The 27,829-nt window shown below is 41.4% G+C and overlaps 1 protein-coding gene and 1 long non-coding RNA gene across 9 annotated transcripts in view; one reads left to right on the forward strand and one right to left on the reverse strand.

Annotated features, from left to right (window-relative positions):
• Window positions 1-429: 429 nt before the first annotated feature.
• On the reverse strand, window positions 430-1,558 carry LOC125112877 (uncharacterized). Its single transcript, XR_007131284.1, has 3 exons — window positions 1,483-1,558; window positions 741-823; window positions 430-571 (listed from the first exon to the last, which is right to left on the reverse strand). It is a non-coding gene; the product is annotated as an uncharacterized LOC125112877 (long non-coding RNA).
• A 5,326-nt stretch (window positions 1,559-6,884) lies between these two features.
• Window positions 6,885-27,829, forward strand: part of KLHL24 (kelch like family member 24) — a 59,720-nt gene continuing 38,775 nt past the window's right edge. For 2 of the 8 annotated variants that reach the window (XM_047787524.1, XM_047787472.1), the window contains exons 1-3: window positions 6,890-7,014; window positions 13,895-13,936; window positions 18,254-19,234. In XM_047787524.1, coding sequence (XP_047643480.1) covers window positions 18,315-19,234 — 920 coding nt within the window. In that variant the 5' untranslated portion in view covers window positions 6,890-7,014; window positions 13,895-13,936; window positions 18,254-18,314. Of the gene's footprint in view, window positions 7,015-8,798; window positions 8,886-12,076; window positions 12,211-13,894; window positions 13,937-18,253; window positions 19,235-22,053; window positions 22,213-27,829 lie in introns of those variants that run through there. The other 6 variants (XM_047787481.1, XM_047787491.1, XM_047787500.1 and 3 more) reach the window with 6 other exon arrangements.

Below are 27,829 nucleotides of genomic sequence, written 5' to 3' on the forward strand. Positions count from 1 at the left end.
GAAGTCAAAGACCAGCAGCAGGAATTCTATATGGACTCACAGTCGCCTGTGGGAAAGACTACTGAGCACACTAGGAGAGGGATTATGGTCATTTTAAAAAAACTGGCCTAAGCAGTTCCTGTCATAGCTCAGCAGAAATGAGTCTGACTAGCATCCATGAGGACGAAGGCTTGATCCCTGGCCTTGATCAGTGGGTTAAGGATCCAGAGTGAGCTGTGGTGTAGGTTGCAGATGCAGCTTGGATCCCATGCTGCTATGGCTGTGGCACAGGCTGGCAGCTGTAGCTCTGATTCAGTCCCTAGCCTGGGAACCTCCATGTGCCATGGGTGCAGCCCTTAAAAAAACAACAAAAAACAAAAAACTGGCCCAGGCTTGTGACCAGATGCCATGAGCCAAAGAAGACACTTTCCATACTTGTTCATACCTGAGAGGGTTTTGTATCAGGTCATGTGAAAAGGTGCTGTGAGGTGTTGCTTGGAGAATCAGGCCCACCTAGAGCAGTAAGGGCAGGAGTCATCTCCAAAACACCAGGTTTCTTCTGAGACCAGAGGGGCCACCTGAATTCTCGTTACTGGGCAATTAATGAAGGAAGAAGAGAGGGAGGTGAAATCAGATGTCCTGGGGGCAGAAGGATGGAGAGAAGAGTAGGGACCGGCATCACAGTGCAGGGAGGATGAAAGAACACCTCAGTCCCCTGAAGTCAGAGCCCAGAGTTCACAGTGATGACCAGTTATCCTTACCTGTACCTCATGTGGCAAATTTGGTCACAAACAGGATCTGAGGCCACCAAGGTACCAATTCCTGGTACCTCATCATCTTCAATCTATGGAAAGATGGTTTGAAGAACAAAGCAAGGATCACCACCCCACCCACCCCATTCAAGAGAAACAACAGCAAGAGAAACATTTCTTGTTGAAGAAGGAAAAGTTCAGGAAGTAGGGGGTGGGGAGGCTCCCCTTTAAGGTGACAGAAGACTTACCTCTTTTCCCAGATCTCAAAATGGAAATTTCCCCAGCTATGCCTTTCCTTCTCAAATCCTAATGCTACTATGTTTGACCCCAAGCACTAAATGGGCTAGTGGGGCCCATGACCATCTGGGCTGGCATGAGGCAGCCCTTCCTGGGTAACTAGAGCCAGAGAGAGTCAGACCTCTGCATCCAAAAGAGCTTCAGAGGAGTTCCTGTTGTGGCTCAGTGGTAATGAACATGACTAGTATCCGTAAGAATGCATGTTCAATTCCTTGCCTTGATTACTGGGTTAAACGGATCTGGCGTTGCTATGAGCTGTGGTGTAGGTCACAGACACAGCTCAGACCTGGCCTTGCTGTGACTGCGATATAGGCCAGCAGCTACAGCTCCAATTCGACCCCTAGCCTGGGAACTTCCATATGCCACAGGTGCAGCCCTAAAAACACAAAAAATAAAATAAAATAAAAATAAATAAAGCAAAAAATCTGCAGAGATGAGTCACATCTCAGCTCACCAGAGAAGCAGGAGAAGAGGAGGGTCTCAAGATTGGAGAAGCTCAGGTGCTATGAGCAAATAGTGTATTGTGTTCACTCTTGTCTTCACTCAACACTCTGAGGAGTTATTGTGTAACAGACTCGCTGAGATGTTAAATATGTCTGTGGAGGAAAACAGGGTGGAGGTGGGGCAGGCTGAGATAATTTGTTATTTATGGTATTCTCTGTCTTCTGAAGAATGGAATGCTCTTGTTTGAAAGGTGATGAGTGTGAAAATGCAAATTACTGAAAAAGAGATGAGGGGATAGAAGGGTAGAGGATACTGTCTAGGAGGAAGATGGCAGGGACCAGGGAAAGGGTAGAACCCCAAGCTTGTGGCTGGAGAGAGGCCCAGAGAGAGGGTGTGCAGTGGGAAAAGAAAAGAAGCTGGTACCAAGGAGGAGCTGAGGTGCGGCAGCAGGGACGTTTAAAGGGAGTCGTTACAGAGTTTTGCGATGTGAGATGCCATGTAATTCTCTGAGACACCTTCAGTAAAATCTCCCCAGTGCTTCACAGCTGGCGTGTGATTCGGGAAGGTACAAACATGTTGAGCCCATAGCTGGTCAAAGGACCCAGCTGCTTTCAGGGACTGGGTATAAACACAGTGAGAGCATCACATTCTAAAGGACATAGGAGATGTGCACAGCTTCGTAACAGGTGAAGGAGAGAAGAGAGGATCAGAGCAGGTGGCACCAGAAATGGGCTTTAAATGATGACCAATATTCTACCAGGATTAAGAATAGGGGGAAGTTCCTGTTGTGGCTCAGTGGTAATGAGTCCAACTAGTATCCATGAGAATGTGGGTTCGATCCTAGGCCTTACTCAGTAGGTCGGGGATCCAGTGTTGCCATGCACTGTAGTGTAGGTCGCAGATGCGGCTTAGATCCTGCATTGCTGTGGCTGTGGCGCAGGCTGGCAGCTACAGCTCCAATTTGACCTTTGACCTTTGACCTTAGCCAAAGAACTTTCATATGCCACAGCTATGGCCTTAAAAAGCAAAAAAAAAAAAAAAAAGAGGGGACTAAAGCCACATGAGAGAATGCTCAACATCACTAATTATTAGAGAAATGCAAATCAAAACTACAATGAGGTACCATTTCACATAGGCCATAATGGTCATCATTAATAAGACTACAAATAACACATGCTGGAGAGGATATGGAGAAGGGAATCCTCCTACACTGTTGGTAGGAATGTAAATTGGTACAACCACTATGGAAAACAGTATGGTGGTTCCTCAGAAAACTAAATATAGAACTACTACATGATCCAGCAATTCCACTCCTGGGTGTATATCCAGACAGAACTTTCATTCAAAAAGATACATGCACCCCTATATTCATTGTAGCATTATTCACAATAGCCAAGAGATGGAAACAACCTAAATGTCCATCCATAGGTGAACAGATTAAGAAGATGTGGTACATATACACAATGGAATACTACTCGGCCATAAAAAAGAAGATAATGCCCTTTGCAGGAACATGGGTGGAACGAGAGATTTTCATACTAAGTGAAGTAAGTCGTAAAGGGAAAGACAGATACCATATGATATCATTTATCTGTGGAATCTAAAATATGGCACAGATGAACCTACCTATAGAACAGAAATAGACTCACAGACATGGACAGCAGACTGGTGGTTACCAAGAGGGAGGGGGAGGGAGTGGGACAGACTGGGAGTTCGGGGTTAATAGATGCACATTTAAAATGGATAGACAATCAGGAGTTCCCGTCGTGGCGCAGTGGTTAATGAATCCGACTGGGAACCATGAGGTTGCGGGTTCGGTCCCTGCCCTTGCTCAGTGGGTTAACGATCCGGCGTTGCCGTGAGCTGTGGTGTAGGTTGCAGACGTGGCTCGGATCCAGCGTTGCTGTGGCTCTGGCGTAGGCCGGTGGCTACAGCTCCGATTCAACCCCTAGCCTGGGAACCTCCATATGCCGCGGGAGCGGCCCAAGAAATAGAAACAACAACAAAAAAAGACAAAAATAAATAAATAAATAAAATGGATAGACAATCAGGTCCTATTGTATAGCACAGGGAACTATGTTCAATCACTTGTTATGAAACATGATGAAAGATAATACGAGAAAGAGAATGTGTAAGAATGTATGACTGGGTCACTTTGCTGTACACCAGAAATTGACAGAACAATGTAAAACTTTTTTTAAAAAAAGAATATAATAACCCCCTCACCCCAACAAAAGAACAGGGGACTTCAAGTGCAAGAAATCTAGAGCAGAGGCAGGGAAGTCTGAAAGTGTGTGGCATGTTTTGGGAGAGATGATTTATGTTTTAACCATTATCTGCGTGGAGAAGAGGAACAGGCTAGAGAGAGAAAAAAATGTCTGGAGGAAGTATGGATTCTTGGCCACTGTCAAACTGTAAAGGCTGTGGTGGATGTTCTAGAGAGCAAAACGAGGGTTTCCATGCAGTATTTGCAAGAAGACACAATTTGGAACAATATACTGTATCTCTGAAAGAAGAGGAATAAAGACACTCTGGCTCCCCTCATTCCAAGTAGCTGCCTCCTTCAAATGACAAAGCTGACCTGGATTATAAACACTGCCTAAAATACATCATGTTACAATATTACTCAATTTCAGCAGATTGCCCCTGGACCTGACTCTGCTTCTATTCCAGGCCCAGCTAAGGAAAAGGCTGCCACGTGGCCACACTCACTGGGGTGGGGTGGGCATAACTCCCAGGACCCTCTTCCAATGCCAAAACCACCTTTATTCTGGGGGCTGCCAAAGGAGCTCCCACACCCACCAGTAGGCCCCCTCCTGCCTTCAGGGCTACCATACTGTGGGTCCCCTCACTGCCTTCCATTCTGAGTTGGGATCAACCACCCTGCATCTAACTGCCCCCAGAGAGCCCGAGAACTGGACTTGGACATACAGGCCAGTCCAAGTGGACCCCAGGGGGTCTGGTGGCACTTTTCTTCTCTCTGGTCTCCTTAACCTCAAGAACCAGAGATCACCAGTTAACAGATACATACTGAACATCTACTAGGTATACTATGACAAAAAATGAAGCATCAGTCTTGACCTCAGGGATTTCAGAGGGTAGTCAGTTGGGAAAGGCATGTAAAAACAGTTGACCCTTAAACAACCAGGGTTTGAATTGCATAGGTCTACTTATATGCAGGTTTTTTTCAGTAGTAAATACTACAGTACTACACCATCCAGGGTTGATTGAATCAGGGTTGATTGAATCTGCTGATGTGGAACCAGAGTTACGTAGGAACCGCGTATATGGGGGGCTGACCATAAGCTCTAAACAGATTTTCAGCTGCACAGAGGATCAGAGCCCTTAACCCCTGTGTTGTTCAAGGATCAACTATAAACACAGGCAATTAGTGTGATAACTGCTGGGAAGGAGGTAAAGATGGATTGCTGTGAGAAGACAGAGGGGAGACATCTCACGAAAAGGAATGGAGGGTTTCCCAGAGAGAAGACCCACAGACTCTCAGAACTAAGAGCAGGAGCTAGCCTAGTGAATGGGGTGAAGGGAAGGAGAGGACATAAGAGGCATAGGGAGCAGTATATAGACGCGAATGGCCTGGAGACAGAGCAAGAGTCCTGTAGGCAACCGTAGGAAGTTCACTGTGACTGGTGTTCAGGCTTCAGAAGCAGGCCCCAGAGTACATCAAGAAGAGCCTTAAATGCACTGCCAGAGAGGTAGGACTTTTATGACGGCAGTGAGGATCCATGGGTGCTGGAAAAATGAAAAGCCATACAAGAAAGGAAGTTGTATACTGTTTAATTCATTGTTGAATAATAAATACATAGTCTTACTAACCTAAACACTAAATAATTATTTAACCAGAAAATGAATGATTGGAAGGATGGTGGACAGGGATGACAGCTTCCTTAATAGGAAATAGCCATACATTATACTGGAAGATAAATGTAAATACCAGAATAGCTCAAATAGTTGAAAGTGGCTGCTTCTGGAGAATTAAGAATGAGGAGGGGTGGGAGATGGACGACTGTCGTACTACTAGACTTGTAATATTTAACCTTGTAAATACACTTTTCAGAAGGATAATTGTGTACCTATATTAATATAATTTTTTTTTAATTAGGTCAGTTCCTGTTGTGGTGCAGCGGAACCAAATCCAACTAGGAACCATGAGGTTGCAGGATCCAATCCTGGCCTCACTCAGCAGGTTAAGAATCCGGCGTTGCCCTGAGCTATGGTGTAGGTTGCAGACACGGCTCAGATCCTGCCTTGCTGTGGTTGTGGTGTAGGCTGGCAGCTGTGGCTTCAATTGGACCCCTAGCCTGGGAACCTCCATATGCTGCGGCCCTAAAATAAAAAAACTATGTGTCTATCTCAGCTTCACCACTTAATTGCTGAATGACCAGTGCCAGCTCTTTTATCCTCTCTGTGGCTTAGTTTCTTCACCTGTAAAATGGGATAATAACACTGCCTTGCTGGGTTATTATGAAGATTAAAGGATATATGTGAAGAGCCTAGCAGTGGGTCTGGAGCTTAGTAGAAGCTCAATAAATGGTAGGCATTTTCATTTCTTAATAACATATGGAAATGAGGGCTAAAAAGCATGTTTAAAAAGCCTGGACACAAGCCTTCTTATATACACCTTTAGCCATTGGAACACATCCCCTTATTTAATAAAGACATGACTATATTCGTAAACTACAGAAGAAGGAGAAGTTATAATTCTGATATCAGAAACCAAAAACTAGTTAAATGTTTCAAAATATGGAGGTGTACTCAGCCTTAAAAAAAATATTTCTGGAGACAAAAAAAAAAAAAGCACAAAATAATGTCCTTTGGGGAATCTGCTTCAGAAAACAGGGATTTGTGACAAGGTTATCTGGTTTGCATGTACATTTACAATAAAAAGATAACCCGAGGTGATACAGGTGACAGTGACAGATTTAAAAAGAAAAGTGGGTTCCGTCTAGCTATCAGGGTTCTTGTCCTTCTCACCTCTCAGGCCCTTAGATCTCCTGACTGCATACCAAAGGATCAAATAAAAAAGTCTCTAAACCTAATCCCAAATTCTAGGGTTCTAAGAATTCTTGGTTACGTGCTTTTGCCTTGGGACGTGGCAATAAACACACGACTCAGATTTCTCACTGGGCTCCTCGCACAGATGCATTTCCTTAACCTATCTCTACCTAAAACAAAGTGTTTCCGAATCACCGGCTCTTGGACTGTATCTCCCCACGCCCAGCACCCGACACCCACCCTACAACGGGAACCCCAAGTGGCCCCGGCGGCCACCACCGGGATGAGAACTACATCTCCCAGGGTGCCCCGAGGCGGGGGAATGCCCACTCGGATAGGCCAGGGGTCCGTGACGCTTAGTGTTTTGGCCCCGACGGTCACATGTTTCCTTTGTTGTGAGCTGCGGGGAGACTGGTGGCTGGAGGAGACGCCGGCGCAGGAGAGAGCGCTGCGCCGCGGGCCGCGAAGGGACCGCTTGAGCCACCTCTGCTGGCCACTGCTGCTGGCCTCTTCCAGCCTTCTTCTTGAGGTACCCGGGGATGACAGCTCCGGGACCGGCCGAAAGGCGAGGAAACGGCCAGAGCCGGGGGCGGAGGGGCGGCTGAGGTCACGACCACGGGGATGTCTGCAGGAGGGAAGCCAGCGGCGGCCGGCCTCTGGAGCCAGAGGAGGGGGGACTGAGGAGAGATTGCAGCTGGGGCTGCAGGGCTCCTGTCTGGGGCGAGGCGACTCCGAGGCTCTCTTGGGGGGTCTTCAGCCCCGGTTCCGTAACAACACTATGAAAGAAAGGGCACCCCCGCCTCCTGGCACTACCGCCCCGGAACCGCGGCGTTGCTGGCGTGCCCGCCGGGGGCGGATTGGGAGGGGCCTGGTCGCCGGGGCTGGGGGCAGCTGGTGCGGATCTCCCCGCCGCCGGAGGGACTGGGGTAGCTGGCAGTGAGGGCGGGGAGAAGGGTCCCGCAAGTTGCCGATGGGCTTCGAACGGACCACTGCTCTTTTTTACTCGAAGGAAGTGCCGAGAATGCGAGGTATCAGGTCAAGCTTTCCCATTTGGTGGGGGCGACCGTTTGGTCCTGACGGGGAGGACTGACGGGGTCAAGGTGGGTCCCAGCGTAGCGGGCCAGAAGAGCCCCGTAAAGAGTTGCGAAATGTGTGCGGCGCTGTCACCTGACCGTTACCCCCGCCCCCACCGCCTGCGAGCCTTTGTTTACCACCGCTCGCCGCGGGGCCAGCGCAAAGAACGGAGAACTGGGCCGTGGAGAGACAGTCCCTGGGGAGCCGGGGCGGGCGGGGGAGCGGGCGTTCCGTCGGCTGAGTCCCCGCCTAACCTCCCCACCTTCTCACCACTCCAGGCCTCGGTTTCTTAATTTAGTTCCTAACGGCCCCGCCCCCAGATTCTGGACGCTGGAGGCGAAGGCTGTTAACGCGGCGGGGATTGGGGGCCTGCGGCTAGCGGGCGGGACGACCGGGCGAATTCCGAGCGTTTATTGGAGGGTGCCTTGTCGCTGGGTGGACGTGCCCAGGCACTTCTTCCCCGCCTCCTTGAAGGTGATCTGGAGGACGCGCGGGAGCGCGCGCGCTCGCCTCGCGTGCCGCCGCAGCACTAGTGGAGCGGGTGGCGCGCGCTCCCGCGCTGGAGGACTCGGGCGCGAGGCCCCTCTGTCTGGCCGTCCGTTGCAGTTCTGGGGCCAGCGGAGGACAGCAGTCGCGGCGCGAGATCTGAGGGCCGGAAAATTAGCCGCTTTTGACTTCTATGGCCTCAGCTACCCAGGTGGTGGAAAGAAAGTCCTCAGGCGAATTAGTTCTTGCCTGTTCTGTAAACAAGGTTTAAGTAGTTTAAAAAGAGCCGTAACGCCACGTTTTAGAGTGCTTTACAGTCATCCCTGAGGTGGTAACTGTTCAGTTTCAGTGGGTTTTAATAACTAATGACTTATTCTCTTGAACAGCTTTAAAAAAATCTCATCTTAGTATTTGCAGCTACAGATTGTTTAGGTCGACCAGCTGAGGATGCTTTTTGTTACGTCCTAAAATAGATTAAAAAGCTGCCTCCTGTCGACTAATACGTAAAATTAGAATTATATTTTTTAAAAAAGGTAACTTGAGGATATATTTTTAAAAAGTAAGATTCTTCTATATTTGGATTTAGATGAGTTGCTTCCTTGTTTGGGGAATATGGCTCTCTCTTTTGTGATGACATTAATATCTACAAGAACAATCGTTTTACCAGTATGTGAATGATGCGGTTTCCCTAATCTTGTGTTAATAGGGTTCCTTGGGTTTTTAATCAGATTTTCTTTTCCTGTAAATCTGTAGGAATTCACCCAAGACAGTGCATTTCTGTAGGAGGTAGATCGAGTTCCCTGGGTGAACCAGGAATTGAATATGAACAGTTCCCATTGGGTATGCATTCTTAATTTATTTTTAAAATTCAAGTTCGGATGACTGCACCAGAAAGAGCAGCTTCTGTGCCTCATCGCTTGTGCATTAAAGGCATTTAACATTTCTAAATAAGTACAAGATGCAAACCTCTAACCTTTTTAAAACATAAAACCACCACTCGTGAGCCTGCTCATCCAGACAAAGCCTGTAACTTAGTCTCTAAACAGGAAGAAGAAATAATATTCTGATTTAGGGCTATCAGCTTTAATTTAAACTTTCCTGGCTTTTGTCCAAGTTGCTAAAACTTAGTGCTTTTTCAGAAAACTTTGTTTTAGCTTCTTTGTTTTTCTGCCATTTTATCAAAACCCAAAGATCAAGCCTGTGAAAAACAAATACTGTTTATTAAATAAATGACTGCAGTTATTTTTTGTATATACTTTTTTCCTACCAAGGAGTTTGGGACATCCTTTGTCGATAAGTATTTAGGTATGGACTGTACAATTTTTAAAAAGTAAATAAAATATATTCATAATATATCCTCATAAGTTTAAGACCTATATATAAGATTATATATTTTTGTATTATTGTTTCTGTTGTGACTGAAACAGCATGTGGCCACTTGACAACTGTTGACATTTTAAAACCTCTATTCTTTCTCCTATTAAAAACACAATAGCTGAACTAGCTTATTTATTTTTTTATTAAAATTTTTTTTTTAACCTCTGCAGTTCTTTTTTTTTTTTTTGTCTTTTTGCCTTTTCTAGGGCCGCTCCTGCGACATATGGAGGTTCCCAGGCTAGGGGTCTAATTGGAGCTGTAGCCACTGACCTACACCAGAGCCACAGCAACACAGGATCCGAGCCGCGTCTGCAACCTACACCACAGCTCACGGCAACACCGGATCCTTAACCCACTAAGCAAGGCCAGGGATCGAACCTGCAACTGCATGGTTCCTAGTCAGATTCGTTTCCACCACACCACGACGGGAACTCCCTTGCAGTTCTATTTTTTAAATAAATTTTATTGGAGTGTAGGTGATTTAAAATGTTGTGTTAGTTTCAGGTATACAGCAAGGTAAACCAGCCATTCATATACATATATATCCATTCTTTTTCAGATTCTTTCCCAATGTAGGCCATCACAGAGTATTGAATAGATAGATTTCCCCAAGCTTTATAGTAGGTCCTTGTTACTGATGGATTCCATATGTAGTAGTATGTATGCCAGTCCCAACCTCTCAGTCCATCCCTACCTCCAAAGTTTCCCCTTTGGTAACCGTCAGTTTAGTTTCAAAATCTTTGAGTCTATTAAAGAGTTTGTCGCTCTGCTTAAATTTGTTACCCAAGGGCTGCAATTTCATAGCATTTGGCACAGCTCAAAGTCTACCAGGAGTTCCCCTGTGGCGCAGAAGGTTAAGGATCTGGCATTGTCACTGCTGTGACTTGGGTCACTACTGTAGTGTGGGTTCATTCCCTGACCTGGGAATTTCTGCATACTGCAAACACGGCCCCCTCCCAAAAAAAGTCTACTTTTTATGTGCCATATGAAAGTTCCTGGGCCAGGGGTTGAATCAAAGCTGCAGCTGTGGCCTACGCCATAGCCACAGCAACACCAGATCCAGGCTACATCTGCGACCTATGTTGCAGCTTGCAGCAATGCCAGAGCCTTCACTGGATGAGTGAGACCAGGGATTGAACCCTCATCCTTACAGAGGCAATGTCAGTCCTTAGCCTGCTGAGCCACAGTGGGAACTCCTACTTGACGGTTTCTAAAACTTACTCCTGTAAATAATTTGTGTCACCACTGTGGTAAACAAAAAGCATTGATTTTTTTTTTTTTAATATATAGAGAAGTCATCTAAAATCTGTAAGTCTTAAGACTTTAAAATGAAACAATGCATTGGATACTTAAAAGAAACATGTTTCTAACAGGATAAAACCAAAGGGCATTAAGTTTACATGTCAAGTAGTTTCAGTAGTGTAGCTTTATATGAGGTATGATGTCTGATGATTAACTTTTTTTTCTTCCTTTGGGTTTTGGGGAATATTAGTAGCCAAAAGTTTTAAAGCAAGGGAGAGAAACACTGAATGGAGCAATTCAAATTTTTTGTTCTGTGATTTGGGAGAAGATAGTATTCTTTTTTCAGTTAAAGAGTCGGTTGTTTAGTCTGACTCATTGTTTAAGCACTTCTAAATTTTTCATCATCAAATACCTCTTATTTTCATTAATCAAAGTAATAATGTATTGACTATTTGAGGTTCTAATAAGCAAGTGATATTTTTTTATAATTCTAGACAAGGAAATTTAAGGTTTTTGTTGGTTTCTAATATCTTATGGTGGGTAAATATGTTCTTGGTGCCTTCATTAAGAGAAATTAGAAATGTTAAAAATAGGAATTCCCGTTGTGGCACAGTGGTTAACGAATCCAACTAGGAACCATGAGGTGGTGGGTTCGATCCCTGGCCTTGCTCAGTGGGTTAAGGATCCGGCGTTGCTGTGAGCTCTGGTGTAGGTGGCACACTCGGCTCGGATCTCGTGGTGCTGTGGCTCTGGCGTAGGCTGGTGGCTACAGCTCTGATTCAACCCCTAGCCTGGGAACCTCCATATGTTGCAGGAGTGGCCCTAGAAAAGGCAAAAAGACAAAAAAAAAAGAAAGAAAGAAATGTTAAAAATAACAGCTTGAAGACTGGACTTTAAATACTACATTTGTAAAATTTGATTTGGGCACCACTACTCCAAGACTAAAGGTTTAAATTGAAAATTTAAGGGTATAAATTTACAGTTTTTAAAAAGCAGTCATTAAATCGACTGCTTTAAGTAAATTAGTGTTTGAGAAAATGGGGTGAAAAAACTGCTTGTTTCCTGATAGCCACATTTTATATATAATTTCCAACTTACTTTTAAATAACGGATTTACTGTGTTACAGTGGCTTCTGGCTTTCCTTCTTTTGAGTTGCTATATATCTTTAGAGATAAATCTCTTATTCATTAGCCTCTTTGCTGTTTCTGCTATGTTGTTCTTCACTCAAAGTTCGATTTGAGAAGAAGGAGTAGTGTAGAGCATAGCGTGTAGCAATTCCTTACTGCAAGGTGTAGGGACCATGTTAGTCAAAATGTTGGTGTCCTTTACTGTCTGGTACTTATTAGTCTTTATAAGCCCCTCACTAATCCATACTATCTTAAGGCTGATAGTAACTTTTTTCTTTGTATAGGTTTCCTGCATTCTAAAGGAAAAATAAGCTTGATTGCAATACAACTACACTCTAAGATCAATTCTGGTATTATATATCTCCTTTGGACTTTTTATACTAACCTCCTCTGTCCCTTGCTCTGACCTATTAGGTTGGTAAGTATTATCTAAAATCCCTGCAGAAAATTCCCCGGGTGGATGCCTTGCCCTTCTACTCCATAAGGTGTAATTCTAGAGTAGATCAGTCATGAGAGAATCTCTTCCAGTTTGCACCTGTGTTTTCTGCTAGAGAAACACAGAGAATTTAAATCTATTTTAGTATCAGTCTTGGAGTTCTTGTTTGATTCTAATCTTAGCCAATCTTACATAGTCTAAAATGGTGTCTGTGTCCAACATTCACCACCCCAGTGCCAGACAGAGAGTAGGCTCTCTGGAATTGTTTCTTGAATTGACCCAAACCCCTACATTGGCTCAGGAACTTATTGTATTTTTTTCTTTTCTTTTTCTTTTCCCTCCCAACCTCACCCGCAGCATATGGAAGTTCCCAGGCCAGTGATTGAATCCAAGCCACAGCTTAACCTATACCACAGCTGCAGCAATACTGGATCCTTAACCCACTGTACCACAGCACAAATTCCAGGATCTTACTGTCTTATTGGGAAGAAACTTACCTAGCTAGGACTGACAGTCCTCTAATCTGACCAAGTTGAAATACTCTTTACCAAGGTACACACAAGTTAGATTGACCTACACAAAAAGGAAACAAGCAAGATAGCATTCACCTCACAATCAAAGCATAATCAGGGTATAGAGAACTGTGTTTGTGTATACATGTAATCCTGGTTTTTAAAGATCAACTTTTGAATTTGCCTAAAATTGTTAAGAATTTATGAGTTCTATTTACAGATATCTAGGTCAGAAACCAGAACCACTTGTGTTTAAATACTGTTGGTATTCTGTGCACAGTTCAAGATTCTAGTATTTTTCGCTTGAGTATTCCTCTCTTCTCTGTACAAAAAGAAAAGAAAAAGTGAAAAGAATTGTGCTGAATTGGTTGGTTTCTTTTATTATTATTATCATTATTATTATTATTATCTTACTTTTTTAGGGCTTCACCAACAACATATGGATGTTCCCAGGCTAAGGGTCAAATCGGAGTTATAGCTGTGGGCCTGCGCCACAGCCACCGCAACACTGGATCCAAGCCATGTCTGCAACCCACACCACAACCCACGGCAACACTGGATCCTTAACCCACTGAGCAAGGCCAGGGATTGAAACTACGTCCTCACGGATGCTAGTTAGGTTTGTTACCACTGAGCCACCATGGGAACTCTCAGTTGGTTTCTATAGGTACTAAAGTCTATAAGGAAAAAAAAAGCAGAAGAAATGTGCATTTATATACTAAAAGATTTTAAATAACTACTTGATAAGTAGGGTGATTTTATATGGATAATCTAGATAGCTAAGAATTAAAACACTGAAATTTTTTTACCTGAATTACCCAGAATACTTGAGATTTTCTCATTAATTTCATAATTATGTAAGATATTTTTTTTTTCCCACTGTACAGCAAGGGGGTCAGGTTATCCTTACATGTATACATTACAATTACATTTTTCCCCCAGCCTTTCTTCTGTTGCAACATGAGTATAATTATGTAAGATATTAATTTGCTTTAAGGAATTGTTATTCAGTATTGGTTTTCTTTGCAAAAGTACAACTTCCAGTCAAACTGAAATCTACTAAAATCTTTTTTCAGTATATTAGTAATTAATGCTAATTATACTTGAAGTAATTACTATTTCATTTGTATATTACTGTTCTCCATTTACTTTAGGTGTGGAAAAACTGGGGCTTTGACCAAGCAAATGCTAAAAAGGTATTTTATTTATAATATTTATAAACTGTAAATATTGTTATTAGAAAATATAACTCATTTTCCTTTAACCAGGGATCACGTAGACCATCAGAGTAACAGGGAACAATCCTGTCCTAATGATGATATAGGAAGGCAGCATCACAGTCATTTCCGTTACCAAATAAAGTATTTACATACTCCTTTCCATTCCTTCCAGATATCCCCAGTCCCTCTTCTACCATTTCTCCAGCCTTAGAAATACTAAAATAGGAGTTCCCATCATGGCTCAACAGAAATGAATCTGACTAGCATCCATGAGGATGCAGGTTCAATCCCTGGCCTCTCTCAGTGGGTTAAGGATCTGACGTTGCTGTGAGCTGTGGTGTAGGTCACAGATGTGGCTCAGATCTGGCATTGCTGTGGCTGTGGTGTAGACCAGTGCCTACAGCCCCAATTGAACCCCTAGCCTGGGAACCTCCATATGCCATGGGTGCGACCCTAGAAAGACCAAAAAAAAAAAAAAAAAAGAAAGAAAGAAATACTAAAATAAATTATCTCCATTCTTTTTTCTGGAACATAGGCCAAAACCATTTGTTTTTAAATCTACTTAGCCATCCAAAACTTGTTCTATGACATTTTTTAGCTCTGCATTTGGAAATAAACTCTTAGAGTGCCCTTAATCAGAAGACTCTCTTAAAAATCTTCCTTTCAGGAGTTCTTTTATGGAGCAGTGGGTTAGGGATCTGGCATTGTCACTGCAGCGACTTGGGTGGCTGCTATAGCATGGGTTTGATCCCTTGCCTGGGAACTTCTACACACCACAGGTGTGATGGAAAAAAAAAAGGAAAGAAAAATCTTCCTTTCAAGTAAGATTGTAGCTTTAGGAATAAAGCTCCTGAAGGAAATGATGGAGAGAAAGAATGGATACTGGCTTTTCTAGACAAGTCATGTAACTTTGGCAGTCAGTTGAAAGTCTGGTCACTTTTGCACCCACTAACTTGTGTAGGTATTACTTTCAGTCATATGTCTTTAGAACAAATATTTTCCTTTTGTTTTGTCCAGAGATGCCTACTTAGTTGCTCCTTTTGTTTTTTTTCTTTCTTTTCTCTTTTTGGTCTTTTTAAAGCCACATCCATGGCATATAAAGTTCCCAGGCTAGGGTCGAATTGGAGCTGCAGCTGCTGGCCTACGCCACAGCCACAGCCACACCAGATCCGAGCCACCTCTGTGACCTATACCACAGCTCACAGCAATGCTGGATCCTTAACCCACTGACCAATGTCAGGGATCAAACAGGTGTCCTCATGGATACTAGTCGGGTTCGCTACCACTGAGCCATGACAGGATCTCCAGTTGCTCCTTTTTCTAATGGGAATAATGATGCTTTGATATTTTCTGTTTTTGGAAGAATTCAGTGTGTAATTTTATGTTTCGTTTTCTTGATTATAAGTTCATTAATGACAAATCTTAAACCTATATTAGATACTATATACTTTGAGGTGTTATTAAACTTGTCTTTACATTTTTAACCATTCCTAGTTAAAATAAAAATACTTTGTGTAAAATGGGAAAATAAAGTCTAATGAATTACACCTGGAAGCCCAAAAGATACACTCTGAAATATATCTCTATTCAGAGTTTATATTTTGTGCTGTTGTGAACTGGTGAATGGGAGAGTTCTCAGAAAGTCTGGAGAAGGTGAGGCTGTCCAACAAGCCAGGCAAAAGCTGCTTGGAAGGAAGTAGCCCAGATCTATGAGATAGTCTCTTTTATACATAAAGCAGTTAATAAGTTATCTTGTTGCTGTTGAGCGCTTTGTAGGAACAAGTGATTTTATAGCTGTTCTAATTCAGGATTTTAAGTTTTACATTGAGTGGAAGACCTCTTGTCAATAAACAACCAAGGAAAATATCTATGAGAATTAAGGGGCGGAAAATAGCATAAAAAGACCCTTAATTCATATAAAATTTTATTTTATTTTTTATTTTTTTGTCTTTTTGCCATTTCTTGGGCCGCTCCCGCACATATGGAGGTTCCCAGGCTAGGGGTTGAATTGGAGCTATAGCCACTGGCCTACGCCAGAGCCACAGCAACGCGGGATCCAAGCCAAGTGTGCCACCTACACCACAGCTCACGGCAACGCCAGATCCTTAACCCACTGAGCAAGGCCAGGGATCAAACCCCCCACCTCATGGTTCCTAGTCGGATTCGCTAACCACTGAGACACGACGGGAACTCCTCATATAAAATTTTAATCAGCCTTATGTTAATACAACTCACTCAATATTACTATCCCCAAATTTATCAGATATAGATACAATAAAATACCAGAGACAGTACTAGATTATTGGATACAGAAAGCAGAGTATCCTTTCATTTATGTTTTCTTTCTTTTCTTTTTTTTCTTTTTTGGCCTCCCGGCAGCAGCCAGAGATCAGATCTGAGCTGCAGTTTTGGCACTGCAGATCCTTAATCCACTGTGCCAGGCCAGGGATTGAACTGGTGTCCGAGTGCTCCAGAGGTGCCACAGATCCTGTAGCACTGCAGTGGGAACTCCTCATTTGTGTTTTCTTACTTGTCCCTTCTAGCCAAAAGGGAAATTCATAGTACTTGCAGTATGTTATCTTGTTTTGCATTCTAGGTACATTTGTATTTAAACATTGAAGAAACTTGTTGCATCGGGTTAAGAACCTGACATAATGTCTATGAGAAAGCTGGTTCGATCCCTGGCCTCCATCAGTGGGTTTAGGATCGTCATTGCCACAAGCACTGGCGTAAGTGGTAGATGCAGCTCATATCTGACATTGCTGTGGCTATAGTGTAGTCCAGCAGCTACAGCTCCGATTTCACCCCCTAGCTTGGGAGCTTCCATATGCAATGGGAACAGCCCTAAAGAGGAAAGAAAAAAAAAAATCTGGAATTCCCATAGTGGCTCAGTGGAAACGAATCTGACTAGTATCCATGAGGATGCAGGTTCATTCCCTGTCCTCACTCAGTGGGTTAAGGATCTGTCATTGCCGTGAGCTGTGGTGTAGGTTACAGATGAGGCTTGGATCTGGTGTTGCTGTGGCTGTGGTATAAGCTGGTGGCTACAGCTCCGATTCGACCCCTAGCCTGGGAACCTCCATATGCCATGAGTGTGTCCCTAAAAAGACCAAAAAATAAAAAATAAAATCTAAAAACCTAGTACTATATAATTATAGTGCAGATTTGGGGGAAAATAAAGAAAAACAAAAATAAATCTCTTAACATTTTGGCATATGTGCCTCATGTTTTCTATGCCTAGATACACTGATACTTAACTTTTTCTATTTTCTTTACATATTTTTTGATATCTGCTTTTCACTTACTATCTGGATACTTCTTCCCCATGTCATTTAATAGTCTATATAATTTTTTTTGGACTGAAGAGTTTCTGTTTGGTGACAAAGCCTACAGACTTCTTGGTCACTAAGATTAGTCTATATAATTTTTAATGGGTGCATGGACTGTATTCCATCCTTAAGATATACTGTGGTTTTAAGTATTTTCTATTAATACAGAATTGAACGTCTGTAGATAAATATTTCCATATAATCCTGATTATTTCCTTAGGATAGATTGCTAGAAAGGGATTTTAATGGTCAAAAAACGTACATATTTTAAAGACCATTGATAGATACAGCTAAATTCTTCTCTAGCAGCACTATATTAAAATAATTTTTTTTAATTTTAATCTTTGCATGCACATCTTTTTATTTATTTATTTATTTTTATTTATTTATTTTTGTCTTTTTGCTATTTCTTTGGGCCGCTCCCGTGGCATATGGAGGTTCCCAGGCTAGGGGTCCAGTCGGAGCTGTAGCCACCAGCCTACGCCAGAGCCACAGCAACACAGGATCCGAGCCGCGTCTGCAACCTACACCACAGCTCACAGCAACGCCAGATTGTTAACACGCTGAGCAAGGGCAGGGACCGAACCCGCAACCTCATGGTTCCTAGTCGGATTCATTAACCACTGCGCCACGACGGAACTCCTTAAAATAATTTATATTAGGATTCTGATTATAGTCAAATGCTGTGTCTTGAAGCATTCTCACAGCTCTACATTCAGTAGATGAGCCCAGTTGTGGAAAAGGGAAACAGAACGTTGTTAGTAAATCACAAGGTGTCTATTACCCTTTCAAATTACTCCTAATGTTCTAATTGTATAAATCTTTATTAAGATGAGATAGTGCTTTTACCCTGTATGAAATATGTTGTTTGATTTTGTTGTAGTGATTACATCAAAATGAAATTATGTAATTTGAATACTGAACTTTTTACATATTGAAGTGTTTTAACTTTTTTTACTTTTAGTCACATAAGGAAGATCCCTAACAGTTACTTCTCAACAATTATATAGTCATCTGATGTAACAATGGTACTAATATTGGGACGAAGACTAAACAGAGAGGATCTCGGGGTGCGTGATTCACCAGCAACAAAGCGTAAAGTTTTTGAAATGGACCCTAAATCTCTGACAGGCCGAGAGTTTTTTGACTTCTCTTCAGGATCATCCCATGCTGAAAATATACTGCAGATATTTAATGAATTCCGAGATAGCCGCTTATTCACAGATGTTATCATCTGTGTGGAAGGAAAAGAATTTCCTTGCCATAGAGCTGTTCTCTCAGCCTGTAGTAGCTACTTCAGAGCTATGTTTTGTAATGACCACAGGGAAAGCCGAGAAATGTTGGTTGAGATCAATGGTATTTTAGCTGAAGCTATGGAATGTTTTTTGCAGTATGTTTATACTGGAAAAGTGAAGATCACCACAGAGAATGTACAGTATCTCTTTGAAACATCAAGCCTTTTTCAGATTAGTGTTCTCCGTGATGCATGTGCCAAGTTCTTAGAGGAGCAACTTGATCCTTGTAATTGCTTAGGAATCCAGCGCTTTGCTGATACCCATTCCCTCAAAACACTCTTCACAAAATGCAAGAATTTTGCATTACAAACTTTTGAGGATGTGTCCCAGCATGAAGAATTTCTTGAGCTTGACAAAGATGAACTAATTGATTATATTTGTAGTGATGAACTTGTTATTGGCAAAGAGGAGATGGTTTTTGAAGCTGTCATGCGCTGGGTCTATCGTGCTGTTGATCTGAGAAGACCACTGTTACATGAGCTCCTGACACATGTGAGACTCCCTCTGTTGCATCCCAACTACTTTGTTCAAACAGTTGAGGTGGACCAATTGATCCAGAATTCTCCTGAGTGTTATCAGTTGTTGCATGAAGCAAGACGATACCACATACTTGGGAATGAAATGATGTCCCCCAGGACTAGGCCACGCAGGTAAGAAGACTGTTTACATATGAACAATAGTATATGTAATTAACAAAAGTTTTTGTTTTTAAAATAGTTTAAAATCTGAGTGTAATTTCAGTATCGTCGTTTATATGCATTGTCTGCAGGTGGCTTTATATAATCTGAGATTTGTTTTAGATTACAGATCATTAGAATTTCTCTCCCAGTGAAGACTATATTCAACAGTAGCATTTTTTGTTTTTGTTGTTCTGAGCTGTGAGAGGGTATTGCAAAGGGTCTTCACAACCATGCATGTTTCAACCCACTTCTTCTGATTTCTCTTTACCTTTGTAGGGTACCAAGTCATTCCACTTTTCTTTCCAAAGGGTCTTTGGCTATAAAGTAGCTGAAGACTTTGTTAGACTCTGTTGGACTGCCTCTGCTTATAAAAAGAATAATTTGTTTATTCTCAGACCAAACTTTTTCATAACAAACATGAAATACCTGTATTTTTACCTGAAGTAAATAAGCTGGTATAGATTGAGTGGATTCTCAGATGTAAAACCCAGGTGTCAGATCTTTTCTTATTGCTACAGTTACTATATTTAAACCACCTATAGATTTTAATTCATAAACTCTAGAAAAATAATCGCTATGCCTTAATAATGGGAGGAATAGTATTAATGTATTTTACAGTGAATAAGCAAAAAATGGCTGAGAAATAAAAAATTTTTTAAATACTTTTCTGACAAAGCTAATGTGTGTGTGTGAAAAACCACATAACATAAAATTTATATTCTAACCATTTTAAGTGTACTGTTTAATAGAGTTAAATATATTCACATTGTTGTGAAACTAGTGTTTATTTTGTTTTCCTACACTATCTCCACTTTTCCTATAAATTCACTCTAGCATACCTCTCAAGTGAACATTTTTAGCATTGATTTTGATTATCATTGTTTTGGAATGTGATTAAAATTCAGCATATTGTGAAATAGCATGTCTTTAAAAATCTACAGTAGTTTGGATATAGCAAGGTTTAATGTTTCCTCATATGTAGAATGAGAATGATGATAAATAGTGCTTACTTCACAGGTTTTGCCATTGAAACTATCAATGCAGTAATCTTTAAGGTATTCAGCATAGAAAGTGGTACATGGGAAATGCTTAAAATATTATTAGCTATTATTATTTATATGATGTTATGTTGATCTGACCCACTTTAAGAAAACTCCCAGTAGTTGACTGTCTGAACTTTTTTATAAATTGGGAACAATATTGGGTAACTGTTATTGCAAAAAATAATGTAGTATTTCTTTGTTTTAGGATTAGAAAGTGCTTTTTTTCCCCTCCAAAGTCAACTGTCCTTTGTCAAAAGTAATTGCTTTATAAGAAACAAATACTCTACTTGGAGTTTCTGTTGTGGCTTAGAGGGTTAAGAGCCCAACTAGTATCCATGAGGACGTCGGTTCAATCCCTGATCTTGTTCAGTGGGTTAAGCATCTGGAGTTGCTGCAAGCTCTGGCGTAGGTCACAGATGTGGCTTGGATCTGGCGTTGCTGTGGCTCTGGTATAGGCCAGCAGCTGCCCCTCAGATTTGACCCCTAGCCTGGGAACTTCCATATGCCACAGATGCGGCCCTAAACAGAAAAAAAAAAAATTTTTTTTTCTTCACTCTTATTCGTTTAACAAAGAACAAAAAGCTACAATTTTATTCTATAAAATATACTGATGATTTTTTTAAAGTTCTTTTTAGGACTGTTAAGAGGCTTCGGCTGAGCTTAAGAATGTGAAAGACCAAGATTCTTAAGTGTATTAATAAAGAAAGCTAAATAGGGAGTTCCTGCTGTGGTGCAGTGGTTTAACAATCCAACCTCAGGGGCTCAGGTCACTGTGTAGGCTTGGACCTGGGATCTTCCATATGACATGGTGCAGCCATTAAAAAAAAGAAAGAAGAAAGCTAAACAGCTTTGGGACTGTTCCAGAACTTTTCTGGACAAACATTATCTCTCCAAGGGCAAAATTGTATATTTTTCCAAACAGAATCCCCTTGTGGTAGACAGAATGATTTTGGGTCAAATAGAGTTAATAATATCTATCCCATACATCTCCTGTTTGTATAGTATTAGAATAGGAACCAAGGGGTATATGTTGTAGAATCAAAGTAAATCATTTATATTAACATTATTTCTGTATAAAGATATAACTGGAATGAAATCAGAATGCAGCCTAAAGATAATTGCGCTTAGATTATAATTAGAGAATTTTCTGATTTTCTTAGTTATCTGATTTTAAAAAATACAGTTTTACATCCAATTTTTTTTTCTTTCTACCTTTTGTAGGGCCGCTCCCACAGCATATGGAGGTTCCCAGGCTAGGGGTCTAATAGGAGATGTAGCTGCCAGCCTACGCCAGAGTCACAGCAACGTGGGATCCAAGCCGAGTCTGCGACCTACACCACAGTTCACAGCAACGCCGGACCCATAACCCACTGAGCAAGGCCAAAGATCGAACCGTCCATCTCATGGTTCCTAATCGGATTCGTTAACCACTGAGCCACGACAGGAACTCCTACATCCAATTTTTAAGGGAACTAATCCCTTTCATGTAGTGAAACACATCTGTATATAAGATTTCGATATCACTTCTCTTTAGGAGGTGAGTAGGAGAAAAAACAATTATATTGAATTTGCAGACTATTGTAAATACAATAGCAGATATTTATTTTATGTAGGCATTACATGAGAAATCTGAAGAGGAATCCTCTATTTTACAACTCTGCCATCACCTTCTGTCCCTTAATATTCTGTCTTTCACTTCTCTGTTACTGCATGTTAATACTAATCTCCTTATCTGAACAATATGTGTTATTTGTACAGGTTCTCATCTTTGGGAGAAGCTCTAAACTTCTTTGTAAGATGAGTGATGTCTCTCCTTCTTCAACTGCAGTTTACTCCTCTGACTTCTGCTCTAGTAGTCACTCTACTGAAACGCCTCTCAATCAGATCATCACTGACCTCCTATTTGTTATTTGTTAGCCTCTTTTTGGTCTTTATTCACTTTGATCTCTCTTTAGGATCTGACATTTTAAATTGCTTTAATCCTTCTTGAAACTCTCTTCCATTAGCTTTGGGAGTACCATTTCCCTCATGGTCATCTTCTTCAGCTACTATTTTTCAACTTGATAGTTCTTTATCTAGTCTTCAAAATGATATTCCCTTGGTTCACATCTCTTCACTTGCCCTGATACTTGCCTAGACGATCTCATCTCTTCTCCTGGTCTTAATTACCATGCTTGCTATTGACTTATCAAACCTATATCTCCAGCCAAGACTTTTTCATTCATTAAGCCAATGTCTTTTTAAAATTACATATATAGGGATTTCCTTTTATGGCTCAGTGGGTTATGAGACTAGTATCCAAAAGGATGCAGTTTGATCCCTGGTCTCACTCAGTGGCTTAAAGATCCAGTGTTTGCCACGAGCTATGGTGTAGGTCACAGAGGTGGCTGGGATCTGGCATTGCTGTAGCTATGGCCTAGGACAGCATCCGCAACTCTGATTCAGCTCCTAGCCCAGGAACTTCCATATGCTGCAAGTGCAGCTATAAAAAGAAAAAAAAATTATCTCTGGATTAGGACAATGACAGTCTGATCCCACCACTCTACAGTTAGGTTATACTCTTCACATCATCCAGTATTTTTTGTCCTTTTTTTTTTTTTTTGGCTGTGTGGGCAGCATGTGGACATTCCTGGGCCAGGGATCAAACCTATGCCGCAGCAGTAACCAGGGCCACAGCAGTAACAATGCTGGCTCCTTAACCCGCTGGGCCACAGAGGAACTCCTCATCCAGTATTTCGTTAGTGTTTATCATGTGCCAAGTATTCTCCAGAGCTCAGTGCATACTGGGTTGTTTACTTACATATATACCCATGTGTCTCTTAAATAACAGAGAAAACCCCAAGATACATTATTAAAATCAGAGTGTGATGGCAGTTTCCTGGAAACATATAGGACATAAGACCATGAAAGCTTCAATAATCTGCACCACCACTTGTAAACCTTGGGTACATAAATAAAAAATAGTAGAGCCCAATTACAAAAGGAGTAAAACTTAGGAATAGACTTGTCATTTTATTAATATGTTATACAACTTTAAATCTTTATATTAATGTATAATACCATTTTTAATAATGCCAAGTACAAGCTTCATGATGCATTAAGAATACTGGCTTCACACAGGGAATCTAATCGCTTGTGATGGAACATGATGGAGGATAATGTGAGAAAAAGAAAAAATATATATATATGTGGGTCACTTTGTGTACAGCAGAGATTGACAGAACATTGTAAATCAACTATAATGAAAAAATTTTTTTAAAGAGTACTGTCTTCAGAATCAGACAGGACCGAACTGGAATCTAGCTCTACATAACTAGTTAAATATGTGACCTCGGATAAAGCATTTTAACTTCTCTATGTATCAGCTTCCTCATCTATAAAATAAGCATAATGCCATCTACTTTGTAAGATTGTTATGAGGATTAGAAATACCATATGAAAAATGCATAACCTAGTATTTGACATCAAATGCTTTAATAATAATTATTGCTGGTTTCATGAATAATCAAAATATATTGTAAATTTGTGCTGTACTTTTATAGACTAGGAAATGTGGTTTGCTATCAAGTGGTTTATTTTTTAAGTATAAATTGTTCCTATCTATGGAAAAAAATATTTGCAATACTCCACTAAGCAATAGAGATAGCTAAGATTTAATAAGATCATTATTTTGGGTTTGGAATTGGCTAATAAACTACTTTTCTAATACCTTCTACTATCTCTTGTCTAATAATAAGTTACTATATAATGAAAATAGGAACCTAATTTCCATAATGAAGACAGGTTCAAGTTCTTAAATCAATGAGAAAACTAAGATTACTTTTTTTTTTTTATTTTTTTGGCCACGCCTGTGACATACAGAAGTTCCCAGGCCAGGGATCGGACCCATGCCACAGTAGTGTCAACACCAGACCTTTAACCCACCTCTTCACAGGGGAGCTGCAAGATTTTTAAGAAGTAATATTTTTTAACTCAATCTTCTGAATTTTTGTTCCAGTCCCACAGTTTACTGTTTTTATACATGTTAGTTTATTGTTATTTTGAACCCATTTTTATGTGAAAGTACTGCATACATGTGTACAAGGGTCTCCTTGACCCTTGATATATCAGTTATCATCCCCCAAAGGATACCTCCCCATTACCGGTTTTTTTTTTTAACTCTTTTTAGAAATATTCTTTGCATATAGAAGTGTATGTTTACACACATATATCCCTACTCTTTCTTATATAGATTGTAGTATACTTCACTCACAGTTATATACCTTGTTTTTATCACTTAAAGTATCTTGGAGGTTGTTCTGTATCAACACACACGGGTCTTCATTCCTTTTTTTTTTTTTTTGTATTTTTTGCCTTTTCTGGGGCTGCTTCCCACGGCATATGGAGGTTCCCAGGCTAGGGGTCTAATCAGCGTTGTGGCCTCTGGCCTACGCCAGAGCCATAGCAATGCGGGATCCGAGCCAAGTCTGTGACCTACACCACAGCTCACGTTAACACCACCAGATTCTTAACCCACTGAACAAGGCCAGAGATCGAACCCATAACCTCATGGTTCCTAGTTGGATTCCTTAACCACTGCACCATGACAGGAACTCCCCTTTTTTTCTTTCACTTTTTTTTTTTGTCTTTTTAGGACCGCACCTGGGGCATATGGAGGTTCCCAAGCTAGGGGTCCAATTGGAGCTACAGCTTCCAGCCTACACTACAGCCACAGCAATACCAAATCAGAGCCACTTCTATGACCTATACCTCAGCTCATGGCAATGCTGGATCCTTAACCCACCTAGCAAGGCCAGGGATCGAACCCGAGTCCTCATGGATACTAGTTGGGTTTGTTACCACTGAGTCACAATGGGAACTCCTTTCAGTCTTTATTATGGAAAATTTCAAATTCATTCTTTTTTAAGAGACATCTATGCCATTCATGGATACCATAGTTTATTTAATCCATCTCTTAATGATGGATATTTAGGTTGTTTCTAGATATTTTTCATCACAAACAATGCTCAGTGAATATTCATGTATATATGTCGGATAATTTACAGCCTAGATTGCTACAAGTGGAATTGCTCAGTCATAGGATATGTACATTTTAAATTTTGGTAGATATTTTAAAAATTGCCTTCCAGGGGTTCCCGTTGTGGCTCAGCAGTTAGCAAATCTGACTGGCATCCATGAGGACACAGGTTCGATCCCTGGTCTCGCTCAGTGGGTTAAGGATCTGGTGTTGCCATGAGCTGTGTGGTGTAGGTTGCAGATGCAACTCAGATCCTGTGTTGATGTGGCTGTGGCGTAGGCTGGCAGCTACAGCTCTGATTCAGCACCTAGCCTGGGAACCTACATATGCTGCAAGTGCAGCCCTAAAAAGCAAAAAAAAAAAAAAAATTTGCCTTCCAGTTTATACTTTATGCAAAAATAATGGGAGTCTACATTTCTCCACTCCCTTACTGGCACAGTGTATTTTTAGCTTTTGTAAATCTTTGCTGCTCTGGAAAAGTGAAAATCGATATCTCCCAATTTTAATTTGTATTTCTTTAATGTGGAAGACTGAACATCTTTTCCTGAGTTTGAAAATCGTTTGTTAAAAAAAAAAAAATGGAAGGAGTTGCCGTTGTGGCACAGTGGTTAACGAATCCGACTAGGAACCATGAGGTTGCGGGTTCGGTCCCTGGCCTTGCTCATTGGGTTAAGGATCCAGCATTGCTATGAGCTGTGGTGTGGGTCGCAGACACAGCTCAGATCTGGCGTTGCTGTGGCTCTGGCATAAGCCAGTGGCTACAGCTCCGATTAGACCCCTAGCCTGGGAACCTGCATATGCCGTGGGAGTGGCCCTAGAGATGGCAAAAAGACAAAAAAATAAAAAATAAAAAGGAAAAAAAAAGAAAATCGTTTGTAGATTCTTTTCTGCAGTTCATTGAACTCTAGTTTATCAGAATTCTGATTGCAAGTAATTGAAATCTGCTCGCCAGCATAATCATAGGAGGGAGATAGATATGTTAAAAGGGTACAGAGGAGTTCCCATCATGGCATAGCAGAAACGTATCCGGCTAGGAACCATGAGGTTGCGGGTTTGATCCCTGGCCTCGCTCAGTAGGTTAAGGATCCAGCTTTGCTGTGAGCTGTGGTGTAGGTTGCATACATGACTCGGATCCCACGTTGCTGTGGCTGTGGTGTAGACCAGCAGCAACAGCTCCGATTAGACTCCTAGCCTGGGAACCTGCATATGCCCATGGGAGTGGCCCTAAAAAGCAAGAAGACATAAAAGGGTATAGGAATTCAGTATCTTGTAGAACCTAAGGGCAGAAATTCAGCAGGACTTCCAAGACTAGAATAGGCTAATGAAAAGCCACCAGAAACCAAGATATGCCCTGCCCTCTCTCTGCCTCTTGCCTCTGCTGTTCTCTGCATACCTGCATCATTCTCACTAGTCTGGCTGGATATGACCGCTCATGGTCTATATTATAAGTTCAGTCACCCAGGGAGATTGAATCTCTCTCTCTCGTGTGGAGAGATAATCTCTGATTCAGCCAGACAACCTTCTGTGGACAGTTGTTACCTATGGCAGTGGGAGCAGGATCATGTAGCAGAAAAGTGATAGCTGAAATTCTTGTCCCGTACGCAAGAACAGACAACCCAGTAGTGGCTATTAATAGTATGGTATGGGTTTTTTTTTTCCTTTGTTCTTTCTTGAGGCAAAGAGGAGGGGATAGAATAATTTATACTAATTGGAGATAACAAAAAAATAACACCCATATTCCTACCTTCAAGAGGTAACACTGGCATTTGGCTTTATTCTTCCCTTTTATTCTCTATGAATTTATTATTTCTTTTACAGAGTTGTAATCTATTTTATAGTCTGCTGTTATCATTTAATATGTGATAAACATATTTTCATGCCATGAAATCTACTATAGTGTGCCATAACCATCCCACCCACATTTAAACTCTTACTGATTTTTTTTAGTAGTGAGAGGAACATCTTTGTGGCTATGTAAGCACATCCGTGATGAGTTCCTGATAATAAATTCTTAGATAAGTGTTGATTTTTGAGAGTAAACACTTGGAATCTTTTGATCTGTAAAACATTTCCTTATAGAACTTACTCTCCCTATTCCAGTTTCAGGTGGAAAGCCTTACCACGCAAATTGAAACTACCCTTAGTAAGTTTAGAAAGCCATAAGGTTTATAGCTGGCATAGCCTCTTAAGGGGTCATTTATATTGATGAACCTTGATCCAGTAACTCCTACAGGCTCAGAAACTTTGTGTGTTTGTTCATTTGTTTTGGCTTTTTAGGGCCACACCCGTGGCATATGGAAATTCCCAGGCTAGGAGTCCAATCAGAGCCATAGCTGCCAGCCTGTGCCACAGCCACAGCAACACGAGATCCAGGCTGTGTCTTCGACCTACACCACAGCTCACAGCAACGCTGGATCCTTAACCCACTGAATGAGGCCAGAGATCAAACCCGCGTCCTCATGGATACTAATCGGATTTGTTATCACTGAGCAACAACAGGAACTC

The sequence above is a fragment of the Phacochoerus africanus genome, chromosome 1, assembly GCF_016906955.1.
Source record: "Phacochoerus africanus isolate WHEZ1 chromosome 1, ROS_Pafr_v1, whole genome shotgun sequence".
NCBI lineage: Eukaryota > Metazoa > Chordata > Mammalia > Artiodactyla > Suidae > Phacochoerus > Phacochoerus africanus.